This window comes from Prinia subflava, chromosome 13 (assembly GCF_021018805.1).
Source record: "Prinia subflava isolate CZ2003 ecotype Zambia chromosome 13, Cam_Psub_1.2, whole genome shotgun sequence".
Lineage (NCBI taxonomy): Eukaryota > Metazoa > Chordata > Aves > Passeriformes > Cisticolidae > Prinia > Prinia subflava.
In genome coordinates this window covers 13,193,675-13,215,163 of record NC_086259.1, presented here as the reverse complement: position 1 = coordinate 13,215,163, position 21,489 = coordinate 13,193,675, and the positions used below count along the sequence as shown (strand labels likewise).

At 45.3% G+C, this 21,489-nt stretch overlaps 2 protein-coding genes across 2 annotated transcripts in view; one reads left to right on the top strand and one right to left on the bottom strand.

The window, feature by feature from the left end:
- AMFR (autocrine motility factor receptor) overlaps positions 1-17,166 on the top strand; it is a 28,354-nt gene extending 11,188 nt beyond the window's left edge. The window contains exons 7-14 of the mRNA XM_063410543.1: positions 253-386; positions 2,063-2,173; positions 5,009-5,199; positions 6,842-6,945; positions 8,884-9,018; positions 9,667-9,750; positions 14,035-14,219; positions 15,657-17,166. Of these exons, the coding sequence (XP_063266613.1) occupies positions 253-386; positions 2,063-2,173; positions 5,009-5,199; positions 6,842-6,945; positions 8,884-9,018; positions 9,667-9,750; positions 14,035-14,219; positions 15,657-15,801 (1,089 nt within the window). The 3' untranslated portion in view covers positions 15,802-17,166. The remainder of the gene's footprint in view (positions 1-252; positions 387-2,062; positions 2,174-5,008; positions 5,200-6,841; positions 6,946-8,883; positions 9,019-9,666; positions 9,751-14,034; positions 14,220-15,656) is intronic.
- A 1,079-nt stretch (positions 17,167-18,245) lies between these two features.
- GNAO1 (G protein subunit alpha o1) overlaps positions 18,246-21,489 on the bottom strand; it is a 139,330-nt gene continuing 136,086 nt past the window's right edge. Inside the window, exon 8 of the mRNA XM_063410545.1 lies at positions 18,246-20,205. Within this exon, the coding sequence (XP_063266615.1) occupies positions 20,018-20,205 (188 nt within the window). The 3' untranslated portion in view covers positions 18,246-20,017. The remainder of the gene's footprint in view (positions 20,206-21,489) is intronic.

Genomic DNA, 21,489 nt, shown 5'->3' with positions numbered 1-21,489 from the left:
CTGGAGCAGGGGATGCTAACCTGGACAGGACAGAATTCAGTTTATCCTCATTATAAATGCTGTGCTGCCAAAGCTGTATGTGAAGAGGTAATGAGTGGTGGTACCTTTGAACATGCATAATTGGTCTGAATGGACCCAACAATAGAAAAATTCTTCAGGGCTGGTTTCTCAGTGTCTTTGTCTCTTTAAGACCTGATGCAGCTTCTTGTTCCTCATGGTGCTTGTTTCTAATCACTGCTGTTTTTTCCCAAGCTGTTTGGCAATATCTGGTTGTCGATGGCGAGCCTGGTGATCTTCATGCAGCTGCGCTACCTGTTCCACGAGGTGCAGCGGCGAATCCGGCGGCACAAGAACTACCTGCGTGTGGTTGGAAACATGGAAGCCAGGTCAGCCCCTTCCTTGCTCTGCAATCTTGATGTAGGTCTAGTAGAGAGGATCCTGAGGAAGAAGCTGGGATTCTTTTATGTTCCTTTGATACACAGTGGCATGGTGTAAGCTGGACAGATGCAGTGTTGCAAACCTCACCCTTAAGTCTCTCTACACTAGAGTGTGTTTTTATCCATTTTATTTGTCAGTGAGGAGACTCTTTCATATCTTTTTACAGATGTGTAGAATTGACTTGTATAATGGCAGTATTACTGGTAATGTATAAAGTGGCAAAAAGTGAATTCCCCTCTCCAGTATTTCTTCTTCTCTATTCTTTTGTGTATTACCTAGTGGGGTGACAGAAGCTCTGAAGAGCTCTGCCTGTTTTAGGTGTCAAATACTGGCTTTGGCTGTGATAGAAAACAATGCTCTTAATTTCATTAGGCCATACCATTCACTTACTGACTGAAATGAAATCAAAATATTAATTAAAACCTGCCTAGATTTACCTATGTATTTACTAAACCTGAAGCCAGCTCTAAGACTCTACCTAAAGTGGAGCTGAGAGCACCTTGGCAGTACTTTAGTCCATTCCCTTTTAGTGAGGTAATATGGAGAAATTGGGAGGCCTATTAAAACCTAATATTATGCCAGATAGTACTGCATTTCTGACTCAATGTTTTCAAAATTCAGCTATGTTCTTAAAAATTTTAAGAGCCACAGGGAGAGTTTTACTCTTTCTGTACTGTTCTCACACTGTACTGTTTTAATTTTGTGCCTCTGTGTGTTTGATTAATTCTGATTCCAGCTGCTGTAGTCCAGGTGGAGAAGGCTGGCTTGTCTAGAAATTCCTGAGGCTTTTTTTTCTGAAAGTCATTTAATGGCTCTGATATCACGTTAAGAGCTGCATAGTAAAGTTCATCCACAATGCATTGTTGCTTTCCAGTAAGAATCAGCCACTGAACCCCTTCGAGCTGCTCTCAAAGCTGTTTGAGTTGCATGTGTCACAGATTTCTTGTCTGAACGACTTTTGATCATTCTGATTGTGCTGGAAGAACCACATTCTAGCATACTTCCGAAGCTGCATTGGCAGCTGCCTTTATGTGCTTGTTCTTCAGGCATATTCCACACCAGCAGTGCTGTGAAATGTTGTTACACCACTCTTTTCTATATTGTTGTGTTTGGATACTGTGTAACTGCTTGCATGGGACTGTAGCTTAAAAAAAAACCTGAGAAAAGTCAAGACAAATGGGAATGGCGAAATCTGAGGCCAAAATTAGTTACCATAAGTGCTTATGATCCCAAAGAGACAGCTTAATGGGTACAGCTATTAAAACTCATTTAGAAAAATGACATAAACCAAATCTATACAGATTATTATTTAAGGATCTCAACAAAATGATCATATAATTGTCTCTTGGAAGATACTAAGTCAAAGCTTTTTTGCACTTAGGATGTACGAGGAGATGTGCAAAAGAAAGGGCCTACAAAAGGCATCAGAGGGATGTGTATGTGTGTTCCTTTGGAGTGCAGCCTGAAAAATAGCAAATCAAAAAAATAACAAATCTATTGGCATAACTCTCTTAATGAGAAGCTAACATGGAGGGTAAGGTTTTCTCAGTGCTGGATTCTCTAGAGAGGAGGCCATTCTGAGCTTGTGTAGTCATTCCTTCTGTCTCTTGTTTCTTCTTTGTAGGTTTGCAGTTGCAACACCCGAGGAGCTGGCAGTGAACAATGATGACTGTGCCATTTGCTGGGACTCCATGCAATCCGCACGGAAACTCCCGTGTGGCCACCTCTTCCACAAGTACGTGTCCAGGCTGGAGAGGGTGCACCCAGCTGAGAAGGGAAGGGATAGATGGGCATGGCTGAAATTTACAGTGGGATGACAAGTAACAAACTTACCAGCAGAGCTGTTGGGTGCTTTCTGCCTGGGTCATCTTGGTCTGCTTCCAATAACAGAGTACAAGTCTTTTTCACTCCAGTCATTTTCATGTTTGAGTTGTTCCACCTGGTGCACTTCTTTTCCCCCAAACTAAGTGTGCACCTTGTCAGCTGGTGGGTAACTAGTGTTGAGTTTCTCAAACACGGGTTGGTAGATTAGTTGTGTGGAGGTTGTGTTGATTTTCAGGTAAAGAAGTAAAACTGGAGCTGGATCCTTAAATAGTTTTCAGATATCAGCTTTAAGGAGAAAACAAGGAGTATTTTTATAAAGTGCATCCTCACATGGTGGTGAGTCCCTCAGGACAGCTGTAGAGGCCAGGTCTGAATCTGTGGCTTCAAGGCCATCATGGCTGTAAAAGAAGTTAACCAAATCAGCAGCAAATGGTCCCTAAGAAGCTGGTAGTTAGAACTGGGAGACTTTTGGCCAAAGAACCTCTCTGTACACTGCTTCTTACACTCATTCAGCAGTGAACAGTAACAGATGCTTGTGGACATAGTGTGCTGAGCTTTTGTAGCAGTGCTTACACTTCCATGCCTGTGCTTAAATATGAAATGAGAAACAGGAATTGAAGCAGGCGTTTCTGCATGGCCACGTGATAAATATGCAGGTCAGTTAAATTGTCCCTGTGGTGTTACTTTGTGTAAATATCTTTTTGCTTTTCTGGTAACTGTCAAACCAGAGGTTGTAATCTGTGTGCTAATTTGTTGTCATTTATGACAAACCTTGCCATAAATATTTATCTGTGTTCCAAGAAGTCTCTAATGAGATAATGTGCCTCCATAGCAGAAACTCCTTTTCCAGTGCTACTGAATCATGTGAATATTTAATCACCTGCTGAGCACTTGAGAAGCCCAGGGTCTTCTCTCCAGAAAGACATTTTCTTTGTATTTAAAAAGATCCTTTTGCATTTTTTTCCGAAGCAATTGCAGTTCTGAAGCAAGTTACACTCCCTGGTGCTTTTAGGGAGCGAACATGTTACAGTGGATGGTTTGCATATAAAACCAGATGTAACTAATAACCCTATTTACAACCTGAGAGTGGTTTCTCTCTTCATAAAAGCCTGGTGATTTTGTCAGCAGGCTGAACACTGTGTCCATTCTCAATTACGTGGGATTTTTCTTCCCCGTCAGTTATTTGGAGTGGCAGAAAAGGTGACAGGGAAGATTCACGTTGCTGAGATCAACCCTGTTCCCAGATATTAAAGAAATTTAATGGGAGTAGGCATCTGAATCTTTTAGGCTTTTTAAAACTCTCTTCCTTACCTTCTAGGAAGCAGGCAATTTCAAGAGTTGTTGCTCTGAAAGGTTGCCAGCCTTGGCCTCCTGTTTGGCCCCCCCTGCTGAGGTGCTGTGGGTGACCAAGCCCTTCTGCCTGTGTGGTACACAATGGGTGTGACCACAGCTTTTTGGGCTTTTTGGGTCTGGTGCGGATGCAGTGACACGGGGTTCTGCCCATTCCAGCATTCAGCTGTTGAGCTGTTGAGGAGCAGCAGTGAGGTGGCAGCTCAGGAAACTCCAGGTGTTTCCCAAGTGACCTTTGGATTCCAGCTGTAGAAGAGGTTTGAGTTTGCTGTGGGCAGGGTGGTTTTCCTGTGGTCAGGGAGATGATGGACAGCACTGCCAGTGCCAGCATGCTGGTTGTGCTGGTGACCAAGGTGGTGGAAGGTGGCAGATTTTTACTGTGGTGCTTTGGTTGTTTTTGGGAAACTCATCACTGTGTATCCCTCTGTTTCAATATGATGGAAAGCACTTTGGCCAGGTTTCAGGAACTGGACAGAATGCTTGTATCCTTGACTTCACTCTAGTCCTGCAATTAGAGCTTTTCCCTTGCTCTGTCAACCCAAACCTGTGATGTGTGCATTCATTTTGTTTACAAATACACAATTTTGGGAACAGGTTTATTTGATCTTTTTGTATGTCTTTACCTTTCTAAAGTGTTTTGAGAACTTCTGGAAAAAAACACACCCTGCAAATATGAAGTATGTGTTATAATATTGAGAAGTGTTCAGCCCTGTGAAATTCAATTATTCCACACTGAAAATTAGGTTTAACTTGAACAAATACTGCAATTGGGTCATATCAGCATGAATCAAAAAACATGCACTACTTTGAGTGCTTCAACCTGCATTTCAAACACTTCCACTTTCTACAGGACAGAAAATTTCAGAATTAAGGAAGGATTGTAATAGCCCAGAATTGTTACTATTAATAAATCTGTTTAGAGAGTTCCTGGAGTGGTACTGACTTTTGTGGTTTGGGTATTGGTATTTTGAAAAGCTCTTTGAAAACACTGGAGGTGCCATTGCCTCATCACAGGCAGAACTGCTATGCAAATGTGTCAGGATGCATTAACTATGCGTCCAGTTGGTTTTTGCCTTTTTCACTTGAGAATGGTGAGAGAAAAGGACTGGTTTCTTTTCCCTTGCAGGCAAAACTTGCTTGTTCTGAGGTAGAAGGACAGCAAGCTTAGATAGTGTTTTAAGCTTGTGATAAATCTGCATATAAAATTGAACACTTGAGTATTTTCAGCTGAAAGAAATAAGAAACCTATGGCAGAGTCATCAGGTAAGGGTATCTCTGAGCAGTCCATGTGTTGATGTTGTGTGCAGAATACACTACAGCTGCTTGATGTACTGGTGATAGTGATGTCTTGGAAAAACACTGCAGGCTCACCACAGTGTTACTGTTCTCCTGTCAGCTCGTGCCTGCGGTCCTGGCTGGAACAAGACACATCTTGCCCCACCTGCAGAATGTCTCTGAATATCACTGACAGCCATCACGTGAGGGAGGATCACCAAAGGGAGAATCTGGATGAGAACCTGGTCCCTGTGGCAGCTGCAGAAGGCAGACCACGCCTGAACCAGCACAATCACTTCTTCCACTTTGATGGTGAGCTCAGCACATTTGACATCTGCTGCTGCTGCCCAAGTAAACAAAGGGGAGCAGCCTTCTGTGGAAGGGAATTCTCTCTGTGCTTCAGCTGAAACTCAAAGCATGCTCTGCTTGTGTTTGTCAAACACCAGTGTGTTTCTGATGGTTCTTTTGCAAGAGCTCACATGTGCCTCTGAGATTTCCCAGAGCTGTGGAGATTTCTTGAAAGATTTTGTACAAGTGCTCCATTTTTCTGGATTTTTTGTGGTCAGCAGCTTCAGTTACTGCCATTCATTGTGTGCCATGTTGACAAGCAGAATGGGAAATTCTTGTCTTTTTTTTTGTTGCCATGTGGTAGTTAATCAGCAACAGTAAAGAGAGGAAAAAAGCCCTCTGTAATGCAGTCTAAAAGTCAGTCTTTCCCCTATGCCCTAGTAATGTGTGGTTGTCAAAAGTCCATTTGCCACTCAGCTGACAAGACACTTACAATGCTTGGTTAGATGCAGAAGATTAGTCTCAGAAGGAATCACGTAACCACAACAGTTTAAAATGTTTGGGGTTTTTCAGTAGTGTGTTATAACTACTGTCAAAGCAGATGTGATTCCAGGCCACGTAAGTTCTGTGTATGGAGACAACTTGTTTTGAAAAAGCAGTTTATGTCATTTGTCCTCCAGATTTTTTTGAGTTTTGATATTGGTGTGTGCTGGTCTTGCAGAGTTTCCCAGATTTTGTTGGCAGTCTTGGTGTTTCTCAGATGATTTCAGTACTGCAAATATTTCAGCTTTGGGCTCTGCCCTTGTGGAGCTCCCATGGGGCAGTGGAGATTCTGCAAACTTACACAGTGACCTGTTCCTCATCTGTGCTTGTTTTGAAATCTTTGGAGATTGTGGGGGAAAAAATAATGGGCAGAGAAAGGTCAGACAATTTCTAGGTACATGGAGACTGGCTGATAGCTTCTCCATGGCTTCCATTTCTGGGGTGCTTTAGGTCTCCAGAGGACATTTATATTTAGAATAACACTGTTTTTTTAATGGCTGTCCTCCCCAGTGCTCTCCAGTGGCTTGGAGACCTGCAGAATTACCATGGAGATAGAAGATGAAGTGGCATAGAGCAGAGCCTGTGTTTATTTAAGTGGCAGCACAGAAGGAGGAGGGAGCCACCCATGTGCCCTACTCTGCCGAGCTGAAGCACAGGATTGCAGCAGTCACTTTGTTCAGTTACTCTGTGTCCCTTTGAAGTAGTATTCCTCAGTGGTGACCCATTTTGGGCCTGGATTCAGATTGCTTGGAAGCTGTCCTGTTTTTGTAAAATTGCTGGATTTATTAATATATTCCAGTACTGGATTTGACTCTGGATTATTTTAATTTTCACTTTAATAGGAACATTAAGAAAAGAAGACAAGGATTTGTTACTTCCTTGATCCTTTTCCAGTCCCCAGGTTGTTATACCACCATGACAGTGTTTGAAGAGAGTATGGGCAGTTACTGATTCCCTCCAGCCGTCTCCATGTCTGGGAGACCTTAGGGATAGATTGCACTGCACAACTCCCTGTGTGTACCTTGTAGAATATGAAGACTTCTGTTAAATACATGTAGAAGTACTTGGCCTGCTGAGATTCTCATGCTCCTTCTTGACTTTCTTGGTGATTTCCAACTCCCAGGCTCCAGAATTGCCAGCTGGCTGCCCAGTTTTTCTGTGGAAGTGATGCACACCACCAACATCCTCGGAATTGCACAAGCCAGCAACTCCCAGCTCAATGTCATGGTAAGACTGCACCTCAGCCTTGCTGTTTGTTGTGTAGGGGAAAGGGTTCCATGGAAGTGGAGAACATAAAGGGGAAGGAAGTCAGAGCAGCTGGACACTAGATGAAAGCTGTTCTTGTGAGTGAGAGAAGCTTTACTTTAATGAAGTTGAGAGTATATTTGGGTTCAAATGTGCCAGCATGAAAGAACAGGTCTGGAGGTAAGTGAATGAGGTAGAAGAATGACATGTACTTCCTGGATAAATAAGCAGATTTTTCTCAGCTTGCTTAGTGCAATTTCTTTAGCTCTTTTAATGTACTGCCCTGACAACTTGCAGCACCAAAGGGTGTGAGTCTGTTACCAGAGAATTTAGCTGTTGGTCAAGTAGTAACTGATCATTCTATAGGTTTTGATTTGTTTTTTAAATCTTTAATAGCACTAAGATAGCAATTTCATTGTCTTATCAGTGTGAGGTGGGCTCTCTAGCACCCTCAGCTTTTGCTGATTCATGATGATGATAGAAGTGTAGAGGGTGAAATTCCATATTTGTTGGATTCATCCATAAAAATGCTAATGTAGTACAAAAAGAAAAGGATGTGGCCTGATGAAACACTTCATTTTTTGAGAAGTGCTGTTTCCTTTGAGTTCTTCAAGCTGCTGTGTTCTATACCATGGTAGTAAGTGTTCAGTGAGATGTCTTATGAAAGTGATGGAATTTTCTGAATATTAAGTCTTTCCCATAGCCTATACTTCTGTTTAAACAGCAGCAGGGTAAGGCCACTATCTTTAGGGTGTTTGAGGCAGAGAGGGACCAATAAGATGTTGGCATATGATTTATTAGTTAAATATGCAGGAACTCTCCATCTGAGGTCAGTTTAATTTTTCTTTTACTGGACACAGTGATACAAATGGGCTTTTGTTTAGGATGAGTAATGGTTTTTTAGGATTGTGTATTATCAAAAGTACAGTGGCAACTTATATTAAAATGTCTACTTTAATGGCAAGCTGATTAAAGGTTAGCAAATTATTAAAGTGTTACACATTTTTAATAGAAAATAAGTGACGTTCTCCTTTGTGATACTGAATAAAAATCTAGGGAAGTATTTTGAGAGAAAAGCCAGAGGCTGAAATGCTAGATCAGTTGGTTTGGTCACAGGTTAGTACAATGGAGGGTTAGATTTGCAGTAGTTGCTTGTATTGGAACTCACTGTCAGTTGGTGTATAGTTTTTGCTTTGTTCTCAAAACTCCTTTCACCTTTCTTATTGCCATTCTCATTCCCCTGTGCCCCCATGATTTTGGGCATTAGTGAAAATAGACTTTTAAATATTAAATGAAATCTAGTTGTTGGGCTCTAAAAGCATATTATTTGTCTTCCCTCTTACCTTTACTTATTAATTTGGATATTATTTAACTAACTTGAAATTCAATAGTAACAGTTCCCCGACAACTCAGTTTAATTTACTTGAATTTTCAGACCATATTAAACTGGTTTGTAGGGAGGATGGCTGGAGGGAGTGGGTTATTAAAACTTACTCCCCTTGTCCTTCTCGGTGCCATTTTGAAACAATGTGGCTAAAAGCAAAATTGTTTTTTTCTTCACAGTGTTGATCTAACTTTCAGTCACCCATGAGTTTTGTATAGATCTTTATTAAAGATCTAAGGGCTGTCATAAGAAGAGGGTTGGGAAGCTTTTGAAGCCTTTGTGCATCTACAGGCACTGTTCAGGGCCATGTGGTGTCTCCCTAGGAGCTGCAGTTTTGGTGTTGACTTCAGTGGAGGCAGCATATTGCCCTGTAAGTCAAAGCCAGCATGGGTTTTCTTTCTCTTTTCTTTTTGTCTTTGGGTGCACATATCATAAGCAGCATCTTTGAGCTGGTAATATTTTTAATCTCTTTCTGTTGACATACTTATCAACTAACTTCTATTTACTGCTGATACTGACTGTATTGCTTTTTGCAGGCCCATCAGATTCAGGAGATGTTCCCTCAGGTTCCTTATCACTTAGTCCTGCAGGATCTGCAGCTGACCCGTTCTGTAGAGATCACCACTGACAACATCCTAGAGGGGCGCATCCAGGTGCCTTTCCCCACACAGGTGAGTCATGAGCCTGTGCACTTAAAATTTCTTTCTTTCTTATCACAGCACTGAGCCTTTTAATAATGAGTGAGGGGAATGAAGCGAGTTGAGGCACTGGTGGATCTGGGATTTGTTTTTCCCTTTGTTTAAATCTCTGTAAATGCAGTGTATTCAGTCATGTACCAAAAATATATTGAAAATGTCCTAGCTAGACAAGAGACGAGTATTTGCTCAGTTAAAGCAGCTCTTCCTGGTCTCTCTTGTGCAGAGCTTTTAGAACATTTCCAGTTGATTTCTCTGCTGACAGATAATTGAATTGTACCACTTAGGAAGATTTTGTGCAAAAAAAGTCGGCAAAATGATGCCTTGTTCTTAATTAGTGCCAGCAGATTCCAGTAAAGCAGTCTGGGGACAATGTTTCTGTTAATAAGAATATTGAATTCTGGTTCTGTGCACATCAGATAGTACTGTTATCTGGAGTCTGTGTGTGGGGAAGCAGAGAGAATTCTCTCAACACAGAGCATTCTGTTTATTGCTAACTTATCTGTTTCTAAATTGAACACAATGCCTGACATTGCAGAGGGCAGAGTTTGAATGTGTTCAAAGAACTCGGGGTTTTTTTGCTGTTTCCCACACTGTATTAAACCTGTGATGTTTGCATTTCAGCGTGCAGATAGCATTAGACCTGCATTGAACAACCCTGTGGAAAGGCACAGTACTGATCAGGAGGATACTGGAACTGTCACACAGGTAAATTGGCATAAAAATGGGCAAAAAGCACAATTAGAAGCTGCTTGGACTGGTAGGTGCCTTTGGTTCTGTACCAGGTCAGGCTGATGACAGCCCTTCCTGCATTTCACATCAGAGCTAACACAGTCAGGCAGATAAATCAGATATTAATATAGTGCCCCTGTAGAGGATTATCTGTGTGCTTTTCTTTTTCTTCCTGGAGGGAAAGTGCTCAAATGGTACAAAGAACAGAAGATCATCATGTCTCTTTTCATGTCTGGTCAGCCCATGCCTGTCTGTGGAATATGAAGAGCAGAGTGCTTTGCTCTTCCCCTTTCTCTTCTCATTCCCATTCTGTAATCTCCAAACACTTCTAGTAAAAGGAGGAGTATTTGTTTTCTGAGTATAAGAATTCTTTTGTGTTCTGAAGGAAGCACTTTAGGACATGGGGAGCTTTAGTGGGAATGGAGTGAGATATGAACCAGACCAAAAGATCACAGCCCTTCTGTATACAAATTATCACAATAATGGGGTTTGCTGTTCTTTACTAAGCAGCATGTGCTAGCTAAAGTGTGGCAGGGAAAAAAATTACCCTGTGAGTAGAGTAAGATCTCATTTCACTTTTGTTTTCCCTGACTGTAATAGTGACATCCTGAGGGTTTCTGTTTTATAAATCTCCCTTTCTGCTGGCTGAGTGAATTAGTGAGGTGTGTGACTTTCTCTGCAGCCTTCAGTGACCTGAATAGCCAACCTGTTACTACCTGGAATTCAACTGTGGCAGTTCCCTTGTTAGCAGGTTGCAAGACAAAAGACCCTTTGATTTTGTCTGATTATGCAGTTGAGGCTCAGGAATAGGTGGTAGTGATAGTACAGGTATTTGATAAGAGCCTGGGCTAGCAGCTACTGAACTGCAGGAATGAAAATCTTGGTCTGGATAAAGTATTTTTGGGTTTCTTTGATGGCTTTGGAGGCAATTGCCCTTAAATGAGAGAAACCTCTCTTGGTAAAAATGGTATCTAACTAGTTATCCCTAGCTTGATTCTGGCTTCAAATCCCACTTTGAATAATTGTGTTGCTGTTCATCTTTTTTCCCTCCTGCCTGGCACTGCCTGTATTTCTGTCCTTCCTTCTACAGAACCTGAAAAGCCTGGGCGTGGTGTCCATGCATCACAGCACTGAGCACATGCTCTGTGATGGAGATGTCTTTTTGCTCTGCAGTGCTGCTGAGCTCTGCTCAGATGATGTGCTCTGACTGGAGCAATTGGTGGTTTGGATGGAGAACCTGTTTTTATCATGTAGGATAGCACAGAGATGACCTGGAGACAGTTGGGAATATCCTGCAGTTTAGTTGGGCTGCTGGTGGCCTCTGTGAGGGTTTTCCTGGATGGATGTGTGCTGTGCCAAAGTGGAAGCACAGGCAAGAGCTGAGGTGGGAGACTGAGACTGCCAAGCACAGAGAGAAATGTGCTGCTGGGTGTGTTGTGGAAGCTGGAAGGGGCTGCTGTCCTCTTCCTGCCTCAGAAGTGCTTGGTGCATTTAGTGTTAGCTTAGGCTGCCTTTGGACAAGCTGCTCACTCTTCTTACAGAACTCAGAGTTCTACCAAGGAGTTTTACTTAACTCCTTGCTGTTGAGAGTATTTCTGTTGTGGAGAGGAGCCTTGGGAGCCTCTGGTTCTAGGAAGCTCCTGACACTTTGGTGTCCCCTTGATTGTGATTTTAATTTTTAACCAAATACCTGGTGTATCTCTTTCTACTTGCCAGAAGAATCTGTTGCTGTAGTCAGTCAAAGGCTTGTCTGTGAGAAAAGGGCAAGCCACAAACAATCTACTTCAGCAGGGTTCACTGGAGTTTTGAGAAGCTTCTTAAAGGCAAGTGGGAAGGGACATGAGAAGCTGCCATCATCTCCTCTGAGTGTGACTCGAATTTCTAAATTGTGGGTAGATAGACCTTGACACCTCATGACACAGTCTCTGAGAGAGACCCTGGAAACTCCAGTTCCTTTGGGCTGCAGCCTTAGAGTAAGTTTGACAAGTATTCTACTTTTTTTTTTTTTTTCAATCAGCATACCCACTGGGCATCTTTGTAGATCTCCAACAGCGAGTGGAGATCAACAACAACCCACCAGTTCTGCTTGTTGGAAATGGCACTTCTTAGGGCAGCTAAGACGCTCAAATAAAAGAACCCTTCTTCATGAGTAGTGTTGGGTTTCCTAGTGCCTTATGTCATATTATGACTTCATTCTACTTAGAGTTCAAAGGTCGTAAGATAAAGATAATGACTGGGGTTTTTTTGTCCCAGTTATAGCTTGTGGTTTTGGGGAGTAAGTGCTGATATAATGGTAGCTGAGAGGCATCTCTGAGCACTATCATGGTATAAATCATGTTACAGGTTTGTGAGGTAATGCTCTAAATACTGCCAGCCTCTGTCAGTCCTGGCCTGTAGCCTTAGTGAGGCACTGTGCATGTGCTTCTCTCCAGCTGTGCATTGGAATGCTGATACTTCCAGTGATGTACATAATGCTCTGCCTCCTCTTCATTCCTGTGCTATATGCCCTCCCTTGCTTAAGTACTTGGTGGCTATTTAGACACACTTCTGAGGCATCCCATGGCTTTCATGAGACTTTTTCTCTTGGAGCCTGAAAGAGGAATAGTTTCTGTAGTATACAGGCTTCTGCATCTGTGTTCTGCTGTGTTACTGAGGCTTGTCATAACCTTTCCTGCAATTAGCTGTGGTAGTTTTGTCTCTAAAACCTCCTTGGTAACTGTTCCTGTGCTCAGACAGAGGATTGCGCTCTGAGTATTGATTTTGGAATCTTTGTAACCTTGTGAAAGCCCCCCTTAGGTGAGCCAACTTGCATCTTCTGACACAAATGGCCCAGGGGAAAAAGGAATGTCTGAACATTGACTGCAATGAGTGGCCTCCTCACTGCTTCCCCCAGCAGAGCTTCCCTTTTCCCTGCCCACCTGTGTGGTAATTGGAAGCAGCCATTGAGTTGCTCTGTACTGTTCCCCTGGGTCTGCCACGGTCATCTTGGCCCCAGGTCCCATCCATTGGATCGTTCTGTGGGGCTCTCCCTCTTTCCGCAGGGGTGTGGCAATGCTTTGAGGCAGTCCAGTGGTGCCCCTGTGTTATCCCAGTGCTTTTGTGTGTGTACTGGAGCCCTTTGCAGCGCTGGTGTTTTTGCTGAGAGAGGATGAACAGCTGTACTCGTGTTGGAGGCTGCAGTCTCTGTACTGTACTGACTCGGGCTCTGGGATTCCTGCTTGGCTCACCTACCTAATGGGAAGTGACATTTGTCTTGGTGTTTGCTCTCTGAAGGCATCGTGTCAGGGAGATGGCGTTACTGGCCTGTCTCTAGGGCTCTGGGATGACTCAACTTGTTTTGCTCATCAGCTGCCTAAACCTGTGTGCTGTACTGTGATGGGGCTGCAGCAGCAGTGCCATGGAACTCGCCATCGCGGCTCCTCGGCAGCTCTGCCAAAGGCCCCAAACCAGGCAGGAGGAGCTGCCTTGGCCACTGCTCCCTTGGAGCATCCCACTGCCTTGAGTTGTCCTCTGGGATACCAAATGATGGCTACACCCTGCAGCCCTTCACTGAGGTGTCCCCACCTCTCCTGGCTGTCACTGTGGCTCCCCTCGCGGGGCTGATGTGATCCTGTGTGGCAGGGTGTGATCAGGCTGTGCTGAACCCAGCCATCATCAGCTCCCTTCTCGGGTTAGTGTTATCAGCTGGCTGCCAGGGGGGAGAGGTGCCACGTGGGGGCTGCCAGCTCCTCTCTTGGCACACTGTGCTTGGGACAGTTGCCAGCCTTACTCCAGCAGTCTAAACCAGGATAATTTGGGTGCAGCAGAACCCAGTGAACCGAAGCCTCATAAATTCCTTCTTGAGCACGAATAATCTTTGCAAATACATTTGTTGTTCTTTCCTTAATATGTGGATTTCTGCTTTTTCAACTCTTTGCTGTTGCATCACTTGTCAAGTCAGCTGCAGAATCTGACTTTCAAATGCCCCATTTTCAGAGAGCATTAATTATGAGTAATAAATGTTTGTCTTTGACATTTCTTTCAAACATGGCAGAAAAGATACAGCATTATAGGATCTTTGAGCTTTGAGCATGGATGGAAATAGCTTTGTTCTGTTTTTTGGCTGGGCTTTTCAAAGGAACCCAAGGGAATTTGGTATAGCAGGTGAGACTCTGGTTTCTTCCAGGGCCTCAGAAAATGACTGTTCTTTGTAGGTTGTTGTTCTGATGCAAAGAAGCTCACACTTTGCAAAGATGTATGCCTTATTTTCTTTTCTCTTAGACTGAGAGAGTGCCACTTGAGCTGAACTCCAGACTGGAAGAAATGGTGGAATTCAACGAAATGGAAGCAGAACCTAATGAAGCAGAAGATTTTGAGGCCAGGGGAAGTCGCTTTTCCAAGTCAGCTGATGAAAGGCAGCGTATGTTGGTTCAGCGGAAGGAGGACTTGTTACAACAAGCTCGAAAGTATGTTCTTTCCTAAAACTCCAGCCTGCCCACCCAGGTGGAGTCCCCCAGAACGGGTTTCAAATGGATTTGGACCACTGAGAGCCTGGGTTGATGTGAAAAGCAGTAAGAGGAATGAATACATCTGCCACAGCAGGCTCGGGATGCTGTTTGACACTGCTAAACCCAACTCTAAAATAGCGTCATGTGTCCCAAACATGCACACAGCTTCCCGTGCAGTTCATCCAGAGCTCTTTGAAATCAAAGGCTGATTTTTCCAGCTTCAGTGGGCTTTAGTCTAAGAATGTACTGAGAACAGGTTTCTTGGGCCGAGTCCTTTGGCAGTCTTTAGTTCGGCTCCTGGCACAGGCCCTCACTGCTTGTGCTCTTACAACTGGAATTCCTGTCAGGCACCACCAGATACAGAGCCCAGAGCAGAGCAGATCTGACAGGTGACCCTTACTAGACCTCACCAGAGGAGCTCAGCACCACTGAAGAGAGAGGGACCAACTTGAACTGTTTCTTTTAGCCCAACCAGTAATAGCTGTTACAGGTAGAATTCAACTTTTTTACTGGTATTCCAGTTAATGTTGGCAGACTTTACTAGCATCCAGTTGCTGATTAAGCAGAGAAGGGAAAGCACTTAAGTGATGTAGAAAAAACTTTGTAGTGTTTTTAACAAGGGTTTGCTCTTCCTTTTTATCACAGGGACACTGCTGAGAGGGTCTACAACAACCCCACTGAGTCCTGGGTCCTTTAGTGTTGTCAGGCTACTGCTGCTCTTTTTCTTTTCCACACTGAAATGCCTTATAAATACCTTGGGGTGTGACACCTTTTATAAGTCTATAAACAGACTTGCTGCTAGACTTAATTTTTCCTTGATGTTTGAAAAAAAAAGTCTTTTAGGGAGACAGAGTGTTTTTGGCTTTCTGGTTTACTGGTATGAAGAGCTGTTAAATTTCAAACTACTGTTTTTTGCTATTAAAGTGTAAAGATTCACTGAGATGTTACCTCTGGCAGCAACTTCCTTGCCCTCTGGTCTTACCTTACACTGTGCAGCCCCTAGTGCCCCTTCTGTCACGATGTTACCCACTGTCACCAGGGAGTGCCTTGTGGTAGGCAGTGCCAGAGGCTGAGGAGTGGAGTAACAGAGCAGAGGGAGTCAGTAACTCACCTGCTGTGAATGGCTCTGCCTTGAGAGGACAGCCCTGACCTTTAGAACTGGCTCCTTCCCACAGGCACAAGAATCTTGCACAAAACCTGAGAGCTTCTGCCAACTCTGCAGCTCCTGTTGTAGGTGACAGTGGGTTTTTTTTTAGGAGCACAGAATTTGTGTGCATTTTATTGAGGCATTTTCCTGCTAGTTCGCCTTCCAGCCCTCCCCAACTGCGGGGATGCATTTTTCAGAGCCAGAATGAGGTGGGTTCTGCTCACTCATCTTCTCCTTTTTCCCCTCAGGCGTTACCTAAACAAAACCTCCGATGAGGAGCTGAGCACAGAGAAGCCTTTGCCCGAGGGGGCGACGGCCGACGCCGTCACCCTGCGCCGCAGGACCCTCGCTGCCGCTGCTGAACGGAGACTTCAGATGCAGCAAAACTCCTAGCGCTGGCTGCCCTCCTTCCTCCTCCTCGTGAGCAACGTTGAATAAATAAATTAAATTCAAAAAACCCTGCGCTTTCTATACCAGCAGGAAAGTGTCTCTTCAGAGTTCAGCTGGCTGTGCTGCCGAGTGAGCTGGCTGCCTCTCTGCTGTATAAAGCATGTGGTCTAATAATGTTTGGACAGCTGACAAATTAACCTTTTTTGTAATATTTTCTATGTGACGTTGATCTTCTCCACAACAAAAGGCAATTTCTACACCACGGGCATGATTTCTGCAGCTGGCATGAGCTATGGGGCTGACTGCACAGCAGAGGCTGGGGAGTGTGTTCTGAGCTAGCTGAGGATACAGGTCACGGAGTGCTCGGCACGTTCTGCGTGAGATCGGGGCAGTTACTGTGAGGGAAGGAAGCTTAGAAGCTTGCAGCAAGCCCCGTGTTAGACGAGCAGGCTCCTCAGTCCCCGTCCCTTCAGCAGCCAAGGGTGTTACGTAGGGCGGCTCGAAGGGCTGGGCAGCGCCGCTGGGAGGGTCTTACACTGGATGAAGTTGTCTGGCTACACAACACAGAAAACCTGAACTCATGAATTGTGCAGCAAAGCGCCGATTCCCGCATAAAATAGTTCACTGTTGCTGGGCTCTTCTGCACTGGCAGAGGTTTGGCTCTGTTCATCCCCAGGGCTGCACTTTTCCCTTGCCTTTTATGTCCAGGAACAAGCAAGGGACAGAGGGGGATTGAGTGAAGAGAGAGATCTAAGACAAGCTTACAGTGTTGCCATGAGCCGAGGGAGTCAAAAGTAAAACCTGCCTGTCCTGGACTCCAGCGCAACCTGGATGGGACGGCGCAGGGATCGCTCCATTATCTTGCTTTTAATTTCATTTTTAACCCCACAACCTCACCCTGAGTTTCTTCAGAAGGACTGGAGGAATGGGGGCAGCTGCACCTTTGCTGGCTGCAGCCCAGTCTGCTAACCTGGATTTTCTAAGAACTTTTGAGACCCCCTTGGCGCTGCCGCCGCTAGCTTACATAGTTGAATTTTACATGGCAGTGACTTAATTTTTAAACTTCTGAAGAGTGAGTTCTAGTTTCACCGTTCTTTAGAAGGAGCCCAGTATTATCTAGAATTGTTGGTAATTTTTTTACTGTTGGTTTTTAGGTGAAGGTGAATTTAATGAGAGGAATTGCATCAATGTTTAGGTGAAAATAATTTATTTCAATAAAACTCTTTGGGAAGCCTTACCTTGCAATGCTATTAGTAAACCTCAAAAAATTTTTTGAGACCTTTGGTTTTGCTTTGAACACAGCTGTTTTGTTTTTACTGTTAAAAAACCCCAACCAAACAAAAATAAAACCTTGATCAGTGTTGGAAATTGTTTGTAAATTTCTGTGGTGTGGTTTCTCATGTTGGGGGTGTTTCAGAGACTCGGGCTGTTCTTTCCCGATTTATGTTGTGCTCCTGACTCTTCCTGAGGAGTGGACGCTGGGCAGCCACTGGATGGCACCTTTGCCTGCGGCACGGCTGCACAGTGACCTACTTGAGCCATGAAAGGCTGGTTTGTGCCGAGGAGCACAGGACCAGCGGTGGCCTCTTGGCTGGCTCTGCCTCCCTGCAAAGGGAGGTCATCTGAGGAGAGGCCCGAAGGACTTCCCTGGTGCCAACAAACGCTTCTGGGGGCTGTAAACAGCAGGAGCCTTGGAAAAGCCGCGTGTGGGAGGCTCTGCCAACCACCCCTCCCTCCCTGGGGCTGGGCAGGGGACACGCCGGGGGTGGCACAGGGGGTCCTGCATGCCCATGGCTCCATCCCCGGGTGGTCCCGTGGGGTTTGGAAGCGTTCCCGTGGTACAGGAGGGGCTGTCAAGTGTGGTGCCCACCCCAGCCCCAGCCCCGTGGTGCCAGTGCTGTGCCCGGGGGCTGGTGGCTCTCCAAGTGTCCCACAGGAGCTGCGGACCTGGGATGAAGGAGAGTGCAGGAAAAACCCAAACTGTGGAAAAAACCCCAACGCCCCAAAAATCCAAACAATCCCTGAATCACTTGAGCAGCAGGGAGAAAACCTCAACTTCCTTGAAAAACCTTCCTCTATACGTTAGGGGGAAAAACTTGAATATTGTGGGATTTATGATGTTGCCATAAATGAAGGAATCACCCTGGTGATTAGCTTTGCATTCCCTAAAGAAAGAAAAATCTTTTCTTGCCTGGGGAGGTCTTTTGAGAGGGACCTTTGCTCACAGTGATGTTCTGTAGCACCAGAGAGCTTCCACACACCACCTTCCTAAGATTTACACCCATCCTATAGTTACACCAATCCGTAGTTCCTGTCTCCCTCTGCTACCAGCAGCAAATCCCCCCAAAATGCAATTTTTGGTATTTCTTCTTCCTCTCTTTGGAAGGAGGGAGGGAGGCAGGCGCGGGGGAAAGAAGGAGGCGGAGGCGAGGAGGGAGAGCCCGGGGTACAGACAAACATTCTCTTTATTGAGCTACACATGAATTTTTCCATTAGTCAGAGAAAGAGATTGGCAGTGTGTAATATATCACAGAAACCTCACTGATTGGTAATAGAAAGGCTTAGAAAGACCTGGCGCTTTTTTATATATATATATATAATATCTTTTTTAAGTTTCCTCTTTATTTATTCATTTTCTTTTGAACAGGTGTGACTGCTCTTCTTCAGCAAAGGTAACTCGTAAAAGTGAAACCGTGAAGATGTCTGGTTACTAATCAAAGTAGAAATGATGAGGGATTGGTCATGAAAACGGTGGCTTCAATGTAAACACTACATTCGATTTTTGTTGGGTTTTTTTTTATTATTTTTTTAAATTTTTTTGTGGGTTTGTGTGTGTTTTTTAAAATTTTTAAATTATTTTCATTTTTTTAAGTTTGTTTTTTTGTTTTCTTTTTTTTGCTTTTTTTTTTCCTTTTTTCTTATTTTGCAGCACAAACATCCCCACATGAGAGAGAAAACACCATTCACTAAAAGGGAGAGAGGACTGGGGCAGGAGAGGGGGAGAGAAAAGCAGCACAAAAAAGCATTCACTGGAAAGAGTTAAAAATAATAAAAACAAAACGAAAACAAAAAAATACTCTAAACAAAAAATAAAATCATATATATATATATTTGTATAGCCCTCCCTGATGTCCCTGGTCGGCCCTGAAGGAGGGATGAGGGGGACTCTGGCTGGGGGGGCCGAGCTGTGCTTTTGGATACAGACCTGGAGAGTGAGCAGTGACCGGGAGCAGGGAGCTGTTAAACCAGGAGGGGAAAAATGAGAAAAACCCGCCAGCTCTGGCTGGTGAGGGCTTTGGCCTGAACTGGTGTGGGAATTCAAAAAATCTGACCTAACCCCCCCTGAAACCCATGGAAGGGAGCAGGAGGAGGATGCCCCCACTGCAGCCTTCCCTAAAACAGTCAGGGTGGGAAATGGCAGAAGATCTGCCTGTTGTTTCCCTTTTTTAGCTGTGACATGTGGCTGGGGGCAGTTTTCAATTTTTTCCCTCCTTCTTTAAAAAAAAAGAAAAAAAAATAGGGAAAAAAAGGAGAAAAATATAGAAAAAAAAGAGAAAAGAATTTTTTTTTTTTTTTCTGAAGGTGGTAGCGAGACTGGGGACAGGCAGGGACAGCCTGGCCTTGCCCATGCTGGGAAGGAGAAAAAATCGAAATAACAATAATTTAAAAAAGCCATCCCACAACAATGAATTATAATAATCATAATAAAAAAATACCAGCCCGTGGTCAAATTGCTGGGAGGAGAAGCCCCTGCCCAGAGCGACCCCAGGCGCTGCCCTTTACCCCTTTCCCTGCCTGGCACGGGGGAGTTGTTGGGATGGTGGGGCCGGGCAGAGCCCCCTGGCCCGGGGTGTCCCCAGGCTGGGACACGGGGGGCCAGAGGGAGGAGCCTGATGGGAGAAGGGGGTTCAAAAAAACAAACTAAAAAGGTGGGTGTGGATTTTTTTATATATATATATACGTATATATATAATTTTTCCTTATGCCTTTTTATTTACCAACTCTCATGATTATGATGACTTTTTTTTTTCTCTCCTTCAATCTGTTTTTTTCGTTTCTTTTTTTTTAAATTTTTTTTTCCCCGCGCGTGTGTGTGTGTCTGTGTGTCTGTGTGTGGTTGCTTTGGGGGTTTTGTTTTTATTTTTTTTGTTATTTTTACGTTTCTTTCCTCTCCTGGCGCCGGGATCGCCACCCAAGCAGTCGCTGTGGCCGGGGGGGGTCAGTACAAGCCGCAGCCCCGCAGGTTGTTGGCAATGATGATGTCGGTGACGGCGTCAAAAACCACCTGGATGTTGTTCGTGTCTGTGGCACACGTCATGTGGCAGTAAATCTCCTTGTTGGGGGAGCGGTTTTTGCTCTCGAATTGTGCTTGGATGTAGGCGGCCGCATCCTCGTAGGTGTTGGGACCTGCGGGCAGAGCGGGCAGAGCGGGGTCAGGGCTGAGGGCCGCCCCCTCCCGCCGCCCCCGGCCCCGTGGGGCTTGCGAAGTGCTTTCATTAGAACAGAAACAGGCAAAACCGTTTACTCTCCCCCCAACCCTCCCCTTCACCCCTCAGCAGGGTCCATTTTCCTCCCATCTCCCTCCTTTCCACCCCCATTACCCTTTTGCTCCCCCTTGGCCCCATTTTCCCCAAAAACGCTTCACACCTCAGCGCTGTTGAGGGCTCCTCCTTCCCCGGGTGTTGCTGCTTTGCCCGCTCTGCCCTCTCCCCTTTCCCCCCAGGAAGGGCGGGCCCCGGCCAGGAGAGTTGGGGTCACCCCAGCCCCACCCATGGGCGCCGGCTGTGCCCCCTGGGTGGGCCTGAGCCCCTCTGTGCCCCCCCGGGCTGGGTGGGGGTCTCACCCCGGGCACTGCTGTGGTGGTGGCCCAGGAGCCGTGTGGGGACACGCGTGTTTGCCTGCTGGCTCCCGGGCTGGGAGGTTTCCTTCGGGAAGGTGGGCTGGAGAGGCGCCAGATGTTTGAGCCGAAAAATGTGCATTATTGCATTAAGCTGCTTAGGGCAGCGAGAGAGGCTGCGCTGGCCCCTCGCGGGGAGCCACAAAGCTGAGTTACGCCCCTGAAATCGCCTTTGCAAGAGCTGCTATTATCTGGAGATTTATTTTCCTTTCCCAGCTCGCTGGTTCCCCTCGTTCTGCTGCAGTGGGTGGCCAAAGGAGAGGGAGGCTGCGCTGGTGCCACCGGGCTGTCCCCCTCCATGGGGTAGCCTGGCTGTGCCATGCAGCTGCACGTGGCATTGTCTGGTTGTTCTACCAGGTGCTGTGAGAAAATTGCTGGTGCCTTCAGGATGGAGAAGCCTGAATGCCTCTGGTGGAAATGCTGGTGCCCTTATGCCGTAGGGGAATGGATGCCATCTTCCGGGGGACTCCCTTGTCCCCAGGGTTTGGCATCCAGGATGGATGTGCTCTGGGTGGAACAGTTCAGAGACATCTCAGAATCTGTAGGGGATGCTGGAGTCTGAATTTAAACTGTTTTTTTTTCTTTCCCTTAGAGAATTCCAAAGTATCTATTCTCGCCCATCTTCTTGGTAATTCATCCTTTTCCCCAGGCCGTGTTGGTTTCACTACAAAATGGATGATTCTCTTGTGGTTCTGCAGATTCCTGCTGTAAAGGGGCTCTTTCGTCCCCAGCCATACCCAGCATGAAGGCACTCCCAGGAGGATGCAGCCTGGAGGACCACGAGCCTTAGCTCC